The 17,636-nt window shown below is 38.6% G+C and overlaps 1 protein-coding gene across 3 annotated transcripts in view; it reads right to left on the bottom strand.

Moving 5' to 3' along the window:
* Nucleotides 1-17,636, bottom strand: part of APAF1 (apoptotic peptidase activating factor 1) — a 108,391-nt gene that overhangs the window by 48,916 nt on the left and 41,839 nt on the right. For all 3 annotated transcript variants that reach the window (XM_081595394.1, XM_081595395.1, XM_081595396.1), the window contains 5 exons: nt 14,018-14,179; nt 7,653-7,781; nt 4,984-5,109; nt 2,638-2,757; nt 493-609 (listed from right to left, as the gene is read on the bottom strand). In XM_081595394.1, coding sequence (XP_081451520.1) covers nt 493-609; nt 2,638-2,757; nt 4,984-5,109; nt 7,653-7,781; nt 14,018-14,179 — 654 coding nt within the window. The remainder of the gene's footprint in view (nt 1-492; nt 610-2,637; nt 2,758-4,983; nt 5,110-7,652; nt 7,782-14,017; nt 14,180-17,636) is intronic.

Raw genomic sequence — 17,636 nt, 5'->3', positions numbered from 1 at the left:
TTTATTTAATCTTATTTGCTAAATTAAGGATTTCAAGTGGTAAACAGGTGTACTTCTAATACCAAAAGCAGGACAGCACAAATTGGTGAGGTAAGTAAATATAAGGTACCAACACTGAAATTCTTGACGAACCTGATCAGAACCAACATGGAAACAATTTACACCCCTATAAGGCTGAGCTTCTAAGAAGAGAAAAAAATGCTCTTTGCATAACTAAATCTCTGAGAGTGTTTAATATAATTCAGGAACAGCAAGACAACTGGGCAGTGAATAAGGAACACAAAAAGACAAAAAGTATGAGACAGAGCAGTAAAAGCAATATGAAAAATATACAACCATAGGATTATAAGATTATTTTTAATCTAACAGAGGAATGACTAAAATACCATAGAAAGATTTATTTACTATGTAAGTCTACAAAGCCATGTGTCTACTTAATTTTAAATAAAAACTATACGGCTCAGAGTGCTTCCGCAGACGAGAACTGAATACCTGAATGGCTCCATCTTCACCTCCGAATGCAAGGTACTGAAGATGTGGACTTAAACAACAGCAACTCACTTGAGCTTCAGTCAGGTAATCAATCTGACCTGTGTTTCCATTAATGAGCTAATGAAAAATAAGGTACAATCAGGTATTAGACTGTAAGAGCCATTTTTGTTCTTTAGAACAGAGACTGGAAAATAAAACAGAAAATAAACCGGAAAAATAAAACAGAAAATAACCAACAAGAGCTCCCAGGGGAACAACAAAGCCCTATTCTATTCTCAGCAGCTGCATTTAGCACTTCACACTTTCATTTCATTTTACTTTTGTGGTTCATATACATTTTCATAAAATAAAACGAGCTTTAAAAGGTTTAAAAAGCAGCTGTTGTGCCGGCTGCCTGAGACACATCTGACCGATTTGTAATCCCACAGCTAGCTCCACACACTCTTTCCCGTTTCTTCACAGAGCTCATTTTAATAGTGCTATCGTTTGTTAAAATACACTTCTCATTTTTCAAGGAGTTTGGTGAAACAGGACTGAGACAGACATTACATAAAAAGACAAATTAAAATTAAATTGGGTTTTACATCCTCCAAATTACTCACCAGACAGTGCATAGTAAGATTTTTTTTTTCTCCTCTTTCTTTTGGGAGAAGGAGGCATTGGAAAAGAACCCATTAGCACAATTTGGGTGGCTGGACTTGTAAGGTATAAACCTAAAAGCATCACATTTCATAATCTGTACCAAACTAAAGATTATTTTTTAAAATCCCACTAATAAAAATGCCTATCATTCAACTAAAACATGTGGCCTGGGAAAATATTTCTCAAGCTTAAATAAACCGTCGGACAAATCTCTCTAAGCATTACAACCTAAAAGTCCTGAATTATTTTTCAATATGAAATAAGCAATCACCTTTGTTTCAGGGACAAAGATTATAGGATCAATCAATCAAAGTAGCTTTTTCTTTACAATATTTTACCCAGCATGTTCTATTAGGCATTCCAAATGAAGACTGAACTATTAGAATTTGAATATCTTCTTTCCCTCAAAAATCAATTTTCATATTCTTTTAAGTAGTGACTAAAAAAATGTATGTTCACTTAAATGGAATGATTACTGGTCAGCTTATCCTCTAAACTCTTCCACAACCAATGACATAATAAAGTGATACTTTTAATAGTCAGATGACTTCTTTAAGTCTTACAATTACGACTACTGCTAAAGAAAGGTTATACAAATTTAATAAAGGTAATACAAGTATTGAACTTAACAAGAAAACTGTAGTGGAAAAAAAACGCAACTGGAACAATCAGTCTGCTAAAAATCAGTAATGAGGAAACCACGTTTATTTCCACATTCCAATTCATACAGAAATACCGGACCACGAGGAGTTCCTCACCAACACATTAAGAACAACAGTAAAACTTGTAAAACACAGAACAAGCTATATTTAAGAGGTGTCTCACAGCTTGACTCTGACCCTCACAGCAGACAAGGAGAAATTACCACATGCCATAGACAATTTATTCCCAGATATCTGCTTCCTGTATTTGGACTCCACCGTGACCCTTATAAACCAGCTTACAGATTTTTCAAAATGAAAAAGGACCTTCTAGGTGAAGAAAGTGAGGCTCTGAGAAGTGATGCAGTTCACTCAACATCACAGAACTAGCTGATGATAAAGCTTCAACTTGTACCTGGGTCTCCTGAGTGAACAGTCACTGTTCCCTCTACTACTTCCAGCTGAGCTTTGCAGCTCCAGAACTTAAGCTCTGTCCTTCCCTGCCAGTCCCTCTCAAGCTTGCTAGCTCTCACACCTTCCATGTGCCTGCTCCCTCTACTCCCCTCTCCTCTTCTCTATTCTGTTTCTCTCTTCACTCCAGTTCCACTCCAGTATCTTGTCTCATTTTCTTACATGTTCCTGCTCCCTGCCTTCCAGTTAACAAGAGGAGAAGAGTGTGGTAAAGCAAGGTTTAATTCTAAATACTAGCATATCTGAGCCTCAGCTCAAAACCCACGTATTTATTCAACTGACATCTACTGAGCATTTCTTACATACTAGACAATTATGCCTGATCAAGTCCATTTTGAATTCAGAGTTTGATCAAAACAATTTTTCCAACTGTTTTCTAAAAAATACTCACTTGCAGACGTCTTATATTGTCAACTGCAAGAACCGTCACTTCATCTTCTTGAAACACAACATCTATTTCTTGCTTTAACACTGTAGCAGAGTTCTTACATACTTTCTTTGTCTCCCAGAGCTGATTAAGAGATTTAAAAAAAAATACAGTAGGATCACTGCATTCTCTGAAATAATGTAAAGACAGTCTTAGTCTTAAACCAGTATACAACCATACTTCACACTCCAAACGCCTATGCTAGAAAATTTTCAATTAGATTATAATTCAACAATAAATATTTATTAATTGCATTCTATAGTAAGAAGTAGGGTTTTCCTGGGGGCTCTTCCCTGGTAAGAAGCAGGGCTTCCCTGCATTCAAAAGAAGTAGGTAAAGAATCCACCTCCCAATGCAGAAGACACGGGTTCGATCCCTGGCTTGGGAAGAACCTCTGGAGGAGGAAATGGCAACCTACTCCAGTATTCTTGCCTGGAAAATCCCATGAACAGAGGAGCTCTGTTCATGGAGCTCATGGACTGTTCATCGGCTACAGTCCATGGGGTCACAAAACAGGCAGATACTAATGAGTGACTAAACAACAGTGCATGCTAAGATGCCTCAGTCACGTCCAACTCTTTGTGACCCTATGGACTATAGCTCGCCAGGCTCCTTTGTCCATGGGATCCTCCAGGCAATAACACTGGAGTGGACTGTCATTTCCTCCTCCAAGGGGTCTTCCTGACCCAGAGATTGAACCCACGTCTCTTATGTCTCCTGCATTGGCAGGCAGGTTCTTTACCTAGTGACACCTTATTAACAAGAATAGTAAGAAGCAGTTATTATTAAGAGCAATGAGTGCTAGAATCAAAATGCCTTAGTGTTTATTCTAGTTCTAATGAACGTTGTGACTTTGGGCATATTACTTAACCCTGTGCTACTCAAAGATAAGAATCTGCTGTTTCTCAAATTGTCTGATAGCAAGATAAGGAGCCTGAACCAGAAAGTAAATCAACTCTATCACTAAACACACTGTTAACAGTACGCTTATGATACAGCTGATTTTTTTAAATAAGACTTTCTTAATGAAGGAAGCAGTGCTGATTTATATTCTGGCTCAAGCTTATTGAGACTTATTACACTGTAAATAGCACTGACTTAACCTTTCTGTGATTGCTTCCTCAGCTGCAAAAAGGACTGTTGTGAGAATCAGCAAATTAACACATTCACAGTACTTTGCCCAATGTCTGGCATACAGTAAATACTAAACGAATTTTAACTACAATTTGTACAAAATACTGCATTAGATGCTACTTGGACAGACCAGGGTCTCCAGGCTCAAAGAGCTTAATTTAAGATGTGTGAACAAGTTGGAGGGGTAGTGACACATTAGAGGTGAGGAGGTGAAATTCTTACCAAGGCAGAATTTGATAAGTACCATAAGAAAATGACACAGAGTTACATGGCATTGAAGGAGAAAAGACAGGCCTCTGAACAGAAAACTAGGAAAGGCTTTACCGAAAGCTTGAGGGGACTCTAGGATTCTTAGGATTTCAACAAGGAGAGATACAGAGAAGTAGGGTATTACAAACATAAGAAACACAGAAGCAAAATTACAGAAGCAGGGAAGTACAGGGTGTCTGGGGAAATGTGAGCAGTCCAGTGTAGGTTACTTGAAGGAATAAATCAGAAGACAGACTGGTACAGAATAGCCTTAACCATAGAGAATTTTAACAGCAACTTATTTACTCCAAATGGTAGGCAAGGCAGTCACTATCTTTTTGAGCAAAAATGACAGGTCTGCTTTGTACATGAGGAAAATGTCTCACAAGCAGTATGCAGAAAACCAAGAAAGAAAAGACTTGCAAAGAAATTAATATAAGAAAGACAACAGGTAATGAGTACCTAAACTTGAAATGGAAAAGTAGAAATAAATGATAGAAAATGGAAAGGTAGAATCCATTCAAACCTCATACCTGCCAGAGATGCTCGGAGGGCGCAAACAAAATCTTATGCGCACCAAGACCCAGAGAAAGGAGCAGTGAAAGAATCTAATAGTATTGGCAAGTAATTGGATGTGGGAATTTAAGGTAGGGAGTCAAAAGTTATTCTGATGCAATATATTTAAATAAACCAAAGTACATTTTATCATTGGATTTTTCCAGCACCCAGGCCATGGTAACACTTAATGTACATGTACTGAATTAATGTGACTGCTCTAGTCCATATACCAGCACTTTTCAAGGATAAATGTGAATCCAGCAGTTTCTGTTTTACTTCCCCCCAATAGGGCCCATCAATTTCTCAACTGGTAGCAGATTAAGCTTACCATCATTAAATGTTTAAAATGAAAATCTCAATATTTCTCACCCTGATTGTCTGGTCATCAGAAGATGTCAAAAATGATGATCCATCAGGAGAAAACATCACACAATGGACCCAACTTAAATGTCCTCTGCAATCAGCTACTTTTAAACATGAGTCCATACTCCACAACTACAGAATAAACACAACATATAGGAAATCACATTCATAAGCATTTTGAATATATAAAGAACATTAAAAACAGCAAGAATGATCCAGCAATTCCACCTCTATGAATATAGCCCAAAAATACATTAGCAAAAATACAAAATAACTTGTGTGGATTATTCACTGCATCAGTTGTTTTTAACAGCAAAATCCCAAATGACCATCAGTAAGGAACTGACTAAATAAACCTCATTAATCATAAAATGGGATAATATGCAACTGTTAAAAAAGTAATGAGAAAAACACTCTGACAATGACTAGTCTATAGCGTATGTTACAAAGAACAGTATATACGTTTTTGCAGAAGTGTGTATGTGTATATATATTTGTAAATACTATATATATGCAAACTATAATAAGTGAGATGAAAAATAAACATGTGAGTATAGTATTAGGTACAGTGTGATATATATAATAGATGGATATATATGGCTATATTATACATATAGATATCTGCTTATACATGCAAAAAGAAACATCAGGATGCTAAGACAAAAATGGTTACCTTCAGAAGGTGGGGACCAGAGTGGAAGGGATAGGGATGAAAGTCAGACTTCCCTGAATAAAACTTATTATAAAGCTTTGATTTGGAATCATATAAACATTTTACCTATTTTTAAAAATCAATCTAAAAAATAATAGGATGAGCATTAAGTGGCTTTCATATTCTGACTATTCTCCACTGTTATCTAATCTTCATTTCAAATGACTGCAAAACCCTACAACAAATGAATGTACTAATTGTACATGTATACTTGTCTCTTGTTATTCGTGCTTGTTACAAATTGTTAATGTCTGTCTCTAGCCTGGCTGGCTGCATTTTGTCCTGAGTTTTGCTGCAAATTACTCAAAAATATATTCCAGTCTAATGAAGTACCATATGTGCCTGAGTTCCTCTCATTACACTCTGAATTACAGACCCTACTTTATGACTTTAGAACTAGCATGGACAAAACAAGTACTTCATCACATGCCCAGTGGTTTTCAATCAGTGAGTTCTATAATTACAAATTAGTTACAGGAAATTTTTTCTGCCTTATCTCAAGAGTCCAAGCTGGGACATACAGAGCTAAAGGCCAGAAATGAAAAGGGTTCCACAACTGAAAAATCTCACTTGAAAATCCTTCCTCTCTTCCCTTCTTGCTCTCTCTCATCATTTCTGTCGTTCACAGCCTTCAAAACCAAGTAAGTGCCTACATTTCAAAAAAGAAAGACAATGCTCCTTGGAGATTTTTTAAGAACAACAGAGGATGAGGATTTTAGAAGTGATGGAAAGGGCAAAAGAAGAGTTGTTCCTTCACCCCTAATATCCAGGAAGAGGAAACTTCCAATCACACCTACCTTGAGGATCTACAGGTAAGGTGCAAGAGCTCCTAGTAGCTCTGAATCTTTCAATTCAAGGTCTCTGCTGAAGAGAACACAGCCCACAGCACCTACTCCTAACCATTGCTGCAAATGGGACTGGAGCCCATTCACACTCAAGGGGAAGATTCTCACTGGGAAGGTCTTCAGTGTTAGCTGCACTGCTGTACTCAGAATTAGGAGGAACAGAGCTCATCCACTCACTCCCATCTTAATCTGTATCTTCATGCTGAAGGACTACAGCTCAGCCACTCTCCAGCCACACCTTCATGTATTAGAGCAAGGTTGGAAAACCCACTAAAAATCGCTGGAACAGGCATGGAACACTAAAGAAATGCTTGCCGGAGTCAAGCTTCCTTCGAAGGGAGACTGTGAACCAAATGAATTTCCCTGTTTTCCAAATAAAGGCCCATACCTATCTTCTTGGGCTGCAAGCACAAGGGCTTCCATTACTTGGTGGTAAGAGTTACTTAAGGAATGAATAGTAACAAAGATTGGAAAAACTAATCTATCTTTGGAGGAAAAAAATCACGAAACTCACTGTTTTTGAAAAAATTAATATTAGCAGCCCATTTGAGTAGAATTCTTCTAGATACAGACACTGGATACAGACACTGAGTACAATAAAATCTATCAGGTTAAGGGCAAAATTATAAATAAGAAATCATTTTATTCATTAGTACTTAGCAATGAAAATCCTAGATTAACCAATTCAAAATTTAACTTCCATCTTACCTTTCTCAGTGATCTAAGAAATCTGTACTGGACTCATTTCTCATCATCTCTTTTACAGAAGAGTCTATGCCCACATTTAAGAGATGCCATGTTCCTGCTTAGGAAACCAGTGGTCATTCCATTGTTTTCCCCAGATCTTAGCACATACTGACCATTCAGTAAATGCTTAGTGAATGATACTGCCTGTCATTCTCTGTCATACTGTCAAGCCAAGTCTTCAATCACCGCTAAAGTACTGAAGCTATCAATGTGGCTTAATATCCTAAAGCTAGAAGCCATTATGCTATGAAGAAAACACTCTTATGATTTCTCAAGCAAACATTCTCAAAAGTCAATGGTTTAAGCAACGCATTCTTTGTCATCCTTGTACCCCTGGAGACCCAGACTTCAGAGTAAATTCAACTACTCACCTCCACAGAGTACTGGGACAAACCCACCACTGCCAAATGGTTGTGGGGGGAGAAGTCACAGTACTGGACAGTGCTATGATGGCCCGTGTGGATTTCTGCCAACAGGACACTGGTGTGAATGTCAAAAAGCTGTCAACATAAAACAGAATGATGTCTATAAAAGTAAGATATTTTAAAATATCTGCTATACCCAAAGTGAAACTAAATTTATTTCCAAAAGAATACACTCTCGTTTCAAACATAGAGTACAAGTCCTAAAGAAAAAACAACTACTGGTAACTGACATAATTAGTCATAAAAAACATATAAATTAATATATATATAGTTTTTAAATACTGCTTATCCTGAAATCTGTTTCCTATAAAGAAAACTTATCATAGATGATCTCTCAAGCAAGCTTAGGGAGAAATAAAACCTTTGTGAATACACAAATAGACTAGCCAAATTAATATACAGAACAGTTCTTCTTAACGCTTGTTTATTCAAAGGGGAAAATGCATGCTCATAAATGAAGATGATCAAAATAATACAGAGCAGAGGCTTGCTAAAATGAAATAGTTCAATCATTTCTATTTCTTTTCAGAGCTCATTATCAGTCATTTTCCCATTTTTGAACCAAAAAAAAAAGCTATTCAAATTTGAGTAATTTAAACTTCATTTCAATTTCTGAAAGATTTTCAAATGCTGAATGTGGCGCTAGTGGTTAAAGAACCCATCTGCCAATGCAGGAGAAACATGGTTCGATCCCTGGGTCAGGAAGGTTCCCTGGAGGAAGGCGTGGCTGCCTACACCAGTATTCTTGCCTGAAGAATCCCATGGACAGAGGAGCCTGGTGGGTCCTTAGGCTCGCAAAGAGTTGGACACAACTGAAGTGACTTAGCACGCATGCACACATACTCATCCAAAGTTTTGCCAAATGATAAATATGTTTATACCAATATACCATATAATGACTTAAGACCAAGGCACAGTCTTCAGGAAGGAAAAAAAGAATTTTCAGTGGGAACCATGAAAACGTTTTGTGAATGCACAGCCCTGTGAACATACGTAGGTGGTAAGCAGCACAGCGTCAGGGGCCAACAATTAAGGACAGGAACTCATACTTAAAATGCTTCCCAGGACAAGTTGTTCTTAAGAATTAGTGGCTGATAGAGGGGTGGGATGGGGAGGGAGACAGGAGGGAGGTTCAACAGGAAGGGGATATATGTATACCCTATGGCTGATTCATGTTGAGGTTTCACAGAAAACAACAAAATTCTGTAAAGCAATTATCCTTCAATTAAAAAGTAAATAAATTAAAAAAAAAAAAGAATTAGTGGCTAAGACTGATAAAGGAAATTTTTCAAATACAGAATAGGCAGTTGTCCCAATTCAGTTCAGTTGCTCAGTTGCTTCCGACTCTTTGTGACCCCATGAACTGCAGCACACCAGGCCTCCCTGTCCATCATCAACTCTCCGAGTCCACCCAAACCCATGTCCATCGAGTCGATGATGCCATCCAACCATCTCATCCCCTGTCGTCCCCTTCTCCTCCTGCCCTCAATCCTTCCCAGCATCAGGGTCTTTTCTAATGAGTCAGCTCTCCGCATCAGGTGGCCAAAGTACTGGAGTTTCAGCTTCAACATCAGTCCTTCCAATGAACACCCAGGACTGATCTCCTTTAGGATGGACTGGTTGGATCTCCTTGCAGTCCAAGGGACTCTCAAGAGTCTTCTCCAACACCACAGTTCAAAAGCATCAATTCTTCGGTGCTCAGCTTTCTTTATAGTCCAACTCTCACATCCATACATGACCACTGGAAAAACCATAGCCTTAACGAGACAGACGTTTGTTGGCAAAGTAACGTCTCTGCTTTTTAATATGCTGTCTAGGTTGGTCATAACTTTCCTTCCAAGGAGCGCCTTTTAATTTCATGGCTGCAATGACCATCTGCAGTGATTTTGGAGCCCAGAAAAATAAAGTCAGCCACTGTTTACACTGTTTCCCCATCTATTTGCCATGAAGTGATGGGACCGGATGCCATATTAGTTTTCTAAATGTTGAGCTTTAAGCCAACTTTTTCACTCTCCTCTCTCACTTTCATCAGGAGGCTCTTTAGTTCTTCTTCACTTTCTGCCATAAGGGTGGTGTCATCTGCATATCTGAGGTGATTGACATTTCTCCCCGCAATCTTGATTCCAGCTTGTGTTTCTTCCAGCCCAGCGTTTCTCATGATGTACTCTGCATATAACTGAAATAAGCAGGGTGACAATATACAGCCTTGACATACTCCTTTTCCTATTTGGAACCAGTCTGTTGTTCCGTGTCCAGTTCTAACTGTTGCTTCCTGACCTGCATACAGGTTTCTCAAGAGGCAGGTCAGGTGGTCTGGTATTCCCATCTCTTTTAGAATTTTCCACAGTTTATTGTGATCCACACAGTCAAAGGCTTTGGCATAGTCAACAAAGCACAAATAGATGTTTTTTTGGAACTCTCTTGCTTTTTCGATGATCCAGCAGATGTTGGCAATTTGATCTCTGGTTCCTCTGCCTTTTCTAAAACCAGCTTGAACATCTGGAAGTTCACAGTTCATGTATTGCTGAAGCCTGGCTTGGAGAATATTAAGCATTACTTTACTAGTGTGTGATATGAGTGCAATTGTGCGGTAGTTTGAACATCCTTTGGCATTGCCTTTCTTTGGGATTGGAATGAAAACTGACCTTTTCCAGTCCTGTGGCCACTGCTGAGTTTTCCAAATTTGCTGACATATTGAGTGTAGCACTTTCACAGCATCATCTTTTAGGGTTTGAAAATAGTTCAACTGGAATTCCATCACCTCCACTAGCTTTGTTCATAGTGATGCTTCCTAAGGCCCACCTGACTTCACATTCCAGGATGTCCAGCTCTATCTAGGTGAGTGTGAGTGATCACACCTTCGCGATTATCTGGGTCATGAAGATCTTTTTTGTACAGTTGTTCTGTGTATTCTTGCTACTTCTTCTTAATATCTTCTGCTTGTTAGGTCCATACCATTTCTGTCCTTTATTGATCCATCTTTGCATGAAATGTTCCCTTGGTATCTCTAATTTTCTTGAAGAGATTTCTAGTCTTTCCCATCCTATTGTTTTCCTCTATTTCTTTGCATTGATCGCTGAGGAAAGCTTTCTTATCTCTCCTTGCTATTCTTTGGAACTCTGCATTCAGATGGGTATATCTTTCCTTTTCTCCTTTGCCTTTCGCCTCTCTTCTTTTCACAGCTATTTGTAAGGCCTCCTCAGACAACCCTTTTGTTTTTTTGTATTTCTTTTTCTTGGGGATGGTCTTGCTCCCTGTCTCCTGTACAATGTCACAAACTTCCATCCATAGTTCATCAGGCACTCTATCAGATCTAGTCCCTTAAATCTATTTCTCACTTCCACTGTATAATCATAAGGGATTTGATTTAGGTCATCCCTGAATGGTCTAGTGGTTTTCCCCACTTTCTTCAATTTAAGTCTGAATTTGGCAATAAGGAGTTCATGATCTGAGCCACACTTAGCTCCTGGTCTTGTTTTTGCTGACTGTCTAGAGCTTCTCCATCTTTGGCTGCAAATGATATAATCAATCTGATTTCAGTGTTGACCGTATGGTGATGTCCATGTGTAGAGTCTTCTCTCGTGTTGTTGGAAGAGGGTGTTTGCTATGACCAGTGTGTTCTCTTGGCAGAACTGTTATCCTTTGTCCTGCTTCATTCTGTACTCCAAGGTCAAATTTGCCTGTTACTCCAGGCATTTCTTGACTTCCTACTTTTGCATTCCAGTCCCCTATAATGAAAATGTCCCAATTATTGGGTAACAAAAAGAAAAGACATAATAACAAGAGTGGGCTAATAACACAAAAGAGTTGAAAAGAAAGAGAGGAAAAGAATACAGAGACCAAGAGTAAGAAACTGGAATCTAAGTGTCGTTAAGGGTGATCTTAGGGTAGCTTTGTTTTACCACAGTAAAGTACAGAGCTGGCCTACAGATTTTTAAAACAGGAAAGCATTTCACTCAATATAAAATTATTTTCCTCTTTCACTAGAACAGATATTTTAAATGTTCAAATTTTACTCAACACCATCAGTCATTAGGGGAATGCAAACCAAACTATAATGTGGTGCCACTTCACACTGAATATGATAGTTATAATTTTTTCAGAGTGGAAAAAAACAAGTGTTAGCAAGGATGTGAAGAAATTGGAATCCTTGTACACTGCTAGTGGGAACAGAAAATTATACAGCCACTATGGAAAAGTCTGGTGGTTCATCAAAAGCCCAGAATTAAATTACCATACGACCCAGAAATTCTGCTCCTAGACATATATACAGAAGAACTGAAAGCAGGGGCTCACACACATACTTGTACACCAGTGTTCTTGTGGCATTATTCACAATAACCAAAAGGTGAAAACAACCCAACAATAAATAAATAGATAAACAAAACATGGCATATCCATATAAGATTATTATTCAGTCATAAAAAGAAATGAAATTTAACACATGCTACAACATGAATGAATCCTGAAAATGTTACACTAAATGAAACGAGCCAGACACAAAAAGACCAATATAGTACGACTCCGCTTATACGAAATATCTAGAAAAGGTAAATTCATAGTTTAGAGGTTACCAGGGGATGAAGATGGAGTTACTACTTATTGGTTACAGTGTTTCTGTTTGATGAACAAGTTTTGGAAAAATGGTGATAGATGCACATACAACATTGTGAATATAATGAATGCCACTGAACTGTGTATTTTAAAATAGCTAAAATGGCAAATTTTACAAATCTTCACATCTTGTAAATTCAAGGTTCCTTTCTGTGTTTATAGACTTTAACAAACTTAAGACAAAAGGATATATTTCTCTTTGGTTTCCTGCTAAGGGGGTGAAAACCTATAAGCAACCAAGATCCAAGGGTCATAACTACTAGATCAATAATAATAATATAAATGGTCTCTCCATTAGTTTTTATACAACTGTATGTATGCTTCAATTGTGTTCATTAAAACTGGAATCTCTTGGGTGGGAGAAATAGGGAAAGGTTGACAAAAGGATACTAACTTTTAGTTACAAGATAAATAAGGTCTGTGGATCTAATGTATAACATGGTGATTATAGGTGATATTATGCTGTAAAAGAGAGTAAAATGTTAGCATCTTAAAGGGAGGGAGGAAGAAAGGCAGACAAATATGTAAGGTGACAATATGTTAATTAGCTCAATGAGAGTAATCCCTTCACAACGAATGTGGTTGTTGTTTAGTCGCTAAGTAACACTCAACTCTTCCGCGACCCCAAGGACTGTAGCCCACCAGGCTCCTCTATCTATGGGATTTTCCAGGCAAGAATACTAGAGCGGGTTGCCATTTCTTTCTCCAGGGGATCTTCCCAACCCAGGGACTGAACCCGGGTCTCCTGGGTCTGCTGCATTGGTAGGCAGATTCTTTACCACTGAGCCACCAGGAAAGCCCTCACAATATATACATACATCAAATCATCATGTTATATACACTTTAAATATTTTACAATTTTGTCAATCATACCTCAATAAAGCTGAAAATAAAATAAAATTGTGATCGAAGATTGCTCATTAAGTTTTTAAAATGACCATCAAGATGTAATGGCATTGGGCCCTAAATCAGACCTGGCTCTCCAAATCACAGTGTAACTTTGGACACATTACGCCCACAGAGCTACTGCAATGTGCTGTGTCCTTTGGGCAGTTACATCAAAAGAAATTCTATATGAGAGCACTCTGAATACTACAAAGGTAAACTGTTACAAGAACTGAAAAAACAAGGCATTTCCTAGGCATTTACCTTTTTTTGCATATCTTCCTCATTTACTTCACAGAAATTTTACAAACTTCAGGTGTTGATAAGTATTTCTATCAGTCACCACATCATAAAATTTTAAGGGAAAGAAAGTACTCTGAAAGTCACCTAAACCAATGTATTTCAAATTGCAGGGGGAAGAGGGGTAAGTGATGCAGCCAGCATTCCATCTATGTTTTAGATCAATTTGAGATACAGGTTGTAAACAACATAAACTGTTTCTTTATTGTAGGACTTCTAGAGTCAACAAATATTACATGTTAGTATACCCTAAAGGGGGGAAAGTACCTCTAATAGGGGAAAGTAATACATAACATTTCCAAACCTGTTTTGACCATGGAGACCTTTTCTCACAGGGCCTATGGACACTCCCTGAAGCATAGTTCTAAGAACTACAGGAGGTTAGGGCATCTGCCCCCAAAATGTTCAGCTATACTTTATGTCAATAAACAGTGTAAAATGCAACAATCAATAGGTGTTTCAAGTTTCTTTAAATTAGACTAAATTTGGCTTTTTAAAATACCAGTACTTACAAAGACTTTATTTTTTGCGGCCACCATTATCCTAGCACCATCAGCAGACCACGAACAGCATTTCACTATCACTTCCAGATCCTCCTGAGGCTCCTCTGAATTCAGGAAGAACTGCTTCACATTAATGCTTTTCCTCTCGTTTGCGGATTTCACGTCCCAAAGCTTCAAATTTCCAAAATAAAAAAATGTTTTAAGTTTGTTTTGATTCAAGTCACACCTCTAGCATTCCACCTGGATTAAATGTCACACAAATTATTCAAGTTCACTTAATGAATTATTTTTCATTATGCATAACTTTCTATAAGGCTTTTAAATTAAGTATTCCAGTTTCATTCAGCACCTTCCTAAAAAGAAAAAAAAAAATTAAAAGCGCTGCCCAAAAAGAATGTAAAACTATATAAAATGTTAAAAGAGCCTTGCATGGTGTGGAGGAGGCTAAAGATTAGGTGTTGACAGCAAGGATGAGTGTAGAAGGAGGAAGGAAGGTGTGACTCACGACTTGCCACTGCTGCCCTCTGCTGGGCCAGGCACGAGGCGTGCCTCACAGTCTACTGGATGCACAGCATGGACGTTACACACAGGACCCAGTCCAAGCTGAGCTACAATCTAGCAGAGCATCCAGAGATATAAGGAAGTCCCTGAAAATACAAAACAAAGCTATGCTGAAAGGAAGCACGATACCTTGTGCACTTGGTGGGTCTCTAATAAAACAACTGGATCCTGAGGAGTGGGAGACAAGAGACCAAATCTCACTTACTAGCAAAGCCACCTGAGCAGCCCGAAAGACAAAGGGCTTCAAAAAAGATCTATCTTGGACTTTCCTGGTAGTCCAGTGGTTAACAATCCACCTTCCAATGCAGGGGACACGGGTTCGATCCCTGGTCTGGGAAGTTCCACATGCTGTGGAGCAACTAAGCCTGTGCACAAATATTGAGCCTGTGCTCTAGAGCCCACGAGTCACAACTACTGAAGCCCAAGTGCCCTAGAGCCTGTGCTCCAGCAACAACAGAAGCCACTTCAATGAGAACCCCACACATCACAACAAAGAGTAGCCCCACTCCCCGCAACTAGAGAAAGCCTTTGTACAGCAACAAAGACCTGACACAGCCAAAAAAAAATAATTTTAACTACTTTTTAATCCATCTTCACTCCCCTTGGCCTTGTGCAGTGTCCCAGCTTCACAGAATGATAACGGCTGCCATACACAGAGACTGAGGGTTGGTCGAGGACAAGGATTTAAAACAAAACAAACAAACAAAAAGCTGCTTCTCAGGCTTCAACTCAGCTTCCCAAGCACATCTCCAAGAGTAAAACCAGATTTGATTGGCCAGACACAAGCTTCCCCAATGACTCAGTGGGTATAGAATCTGACTGCACTGTAGAAGACAGAGTAGATACAAGTTTGATCCCTGGATCAGGAAAATCCCCTGGAGAAGGAAATGGCAACCCACTCCAGTATTCTTGCCTGGGAAATCCCATAGACAGAGGAGCCTGGTGGGCTACAGCCCATGGGGTCGCAAAGAGTTGGACACGACTGAAGTGACTTAGCACACACGTTTAAATCTCTCAAGTTTAAAGATTATATACACTAGAAATACAGCCAAATCCAAAATCTTTCCCTATGCAATAACTTCAGATAAACGGGATGAACCAAAAGAGACTTCTGAAGTATTGTTAGCCCTTCTTGACACTAAAGAGAGAAAATCTAAACTCCAGTGCCAGAAGCTTCAGTCACATCAGCCAGATTATGTCAGAAATCACACGGTTTCCCTCTTAACATGAAAAACAAAAGCAATCACTGCCTTGATTTAAGGAAGACAAAGAAAACTAACACAACCCAATTTCACTACATCTTTTGCATGTGGGCCTGACTTCAGCTTCTATCCAAGGAGTGATGGAATTCCACATGTTGAGGGACCAAATAAACACCTGAATTTCATTCTGAGCTAGTCACTGCCCTGTATCCAAGGCCCACGTGCACCCTGGCCCTTGTGTGGTTTAAATGGCAATTTTTAAATAAAACTCACATTTTGAAACAGTTTATCATCAGGGCCTGAAAAACACATGTTTATCAACATGATACACTATAAAACACTTAGATGATTACAGAGCCATTTGGGGCAAGAAATAATTTTACAGTTCTCCATCATCTTGGAAAATAAAAGCTTTACAAGACATTGACCTTGAAATGCTGTTATCCAGCATCATTTTGCAGGACGTCTACTTACTGCACATCACTGTATCAGTGCAAACCAGCCAACGACACTGGCTTAATAGCTCTGTGGGAAAGCTGCCACAAACACAGCAGTTCTCACCGAGAGTGCAGTAATGTCTGTCCCCCTGCTGCTAGTGCTCTGTGCTCCACAGTCTTATTTGATACTAACCATCAAAATCAGAATCCTGTCCCTGAATACTTTTAAAATGTTTTTGAGTTTCGAGAAGTCTTAATTCAATCTGAAGGGACACGGTAAAGGTTTAACATATTGCTCACATGATGTGAGTCACTTTGAGATTATATAAATGAATCAGATACAGACACTACTCTTGAGGAGTTTAGAGGCCAGTAAAGGAGGTAAGACAAGCACATAAATGACTAACGGGACTTTCCTGGCAGTCCGGTGGTTTAAGATTTCGCCTTCCAATACAGGGGGTGTGGATACAATCCCTGGTTGGGGAGCTAAGACCTACCTGCCCTGGGGCCAAAAAACCAAAACATAAAACAGAAGCAATATTGTAACAAATTCAATGAAGACTTTTAAAAAATATGCTCCCCTTTAAAAAAATAAAATCACAAGATGTCAGATGAGTCATTTGAAAGGGAAACACACAACACAGTGGAAATGCTTTACCAAACCTGTGGGCTTGAGGAAACACTTTTTACCTCCTCACTCTCCTGCCTGAAGATCAGCCTCTTTACACCAACTTAAGATGGACACAATTTCAATACCAAAATGATACCCAGGAGTTTAGGCTAAGGGGTCATCATTAGTGAAGGTACAAAATGGGAAAGCAGAGACAATGAAAAGGGAGAACAGGGCAGTGTGGGAGCAGCAGCAAGGGTCTACATGCTCCCGCACAGAACCTTGCCTCCTCTGAGCCCCCTGACACACACTTTTACCATCTTCATGTCTATGACTTAGTTTTCTCCTCACTAGACCCTGAACAACTTCAGGCGAGGAAATATGCTTTTTTTCAAAAGTGTTTAAAAACCAAATGTCTAGTACAGAATCTGCCACAAAGTAAGTACTCAATAAATAATCAGTAAATACATTTTAAGAGAAAAAACAGATTATTCCCATGTTTCAAGCATAGGTGATAAGAGACAATAGTGTTAGCGAAACAAAACTGGGTTTTGCAGATAGAATACATATACTCACCTCCATACCCTCCCAAAATCCACATGTAACAGGAGTAAAGAGAATTTTTCTCTCTAGGCATATTTTGAATACTCTCTTATAAAATTAAACATTATTTAAAAACATTTAAAAAAAGAACGGGTACACTTAAAAATATGATAGCAGAAATTTTAAACAAAATAGGAGGAGACAAAAATAAAGCTAAATAAATTTTCCAAGAAGTAGGACGAATGGATGAGGGGAGAAAAATAAGAAAACATCCC

The sequence above is a fragment of the Giraffa tippelskirchi genome, chromosome 4 (genome assembly GCF_054371585.1).
Source record: "Giraffa tippelskirchi isolate mGirTip1 chromosome 4, T2T-mGirTip1v1.2.pri, whole genome shotgun sequence".
Taxonomy (NCBI): Eukaryota; Metazoa; Chordata; class Mammalia; order Artiodactyla; family Giraffidae; genus Giraffa; species Giraffa tippelskirchi.
Note: the sequence above shows the minus strand (reverse complement) of the source record. Positions and strands in the feature narration are given on the sequence as shown.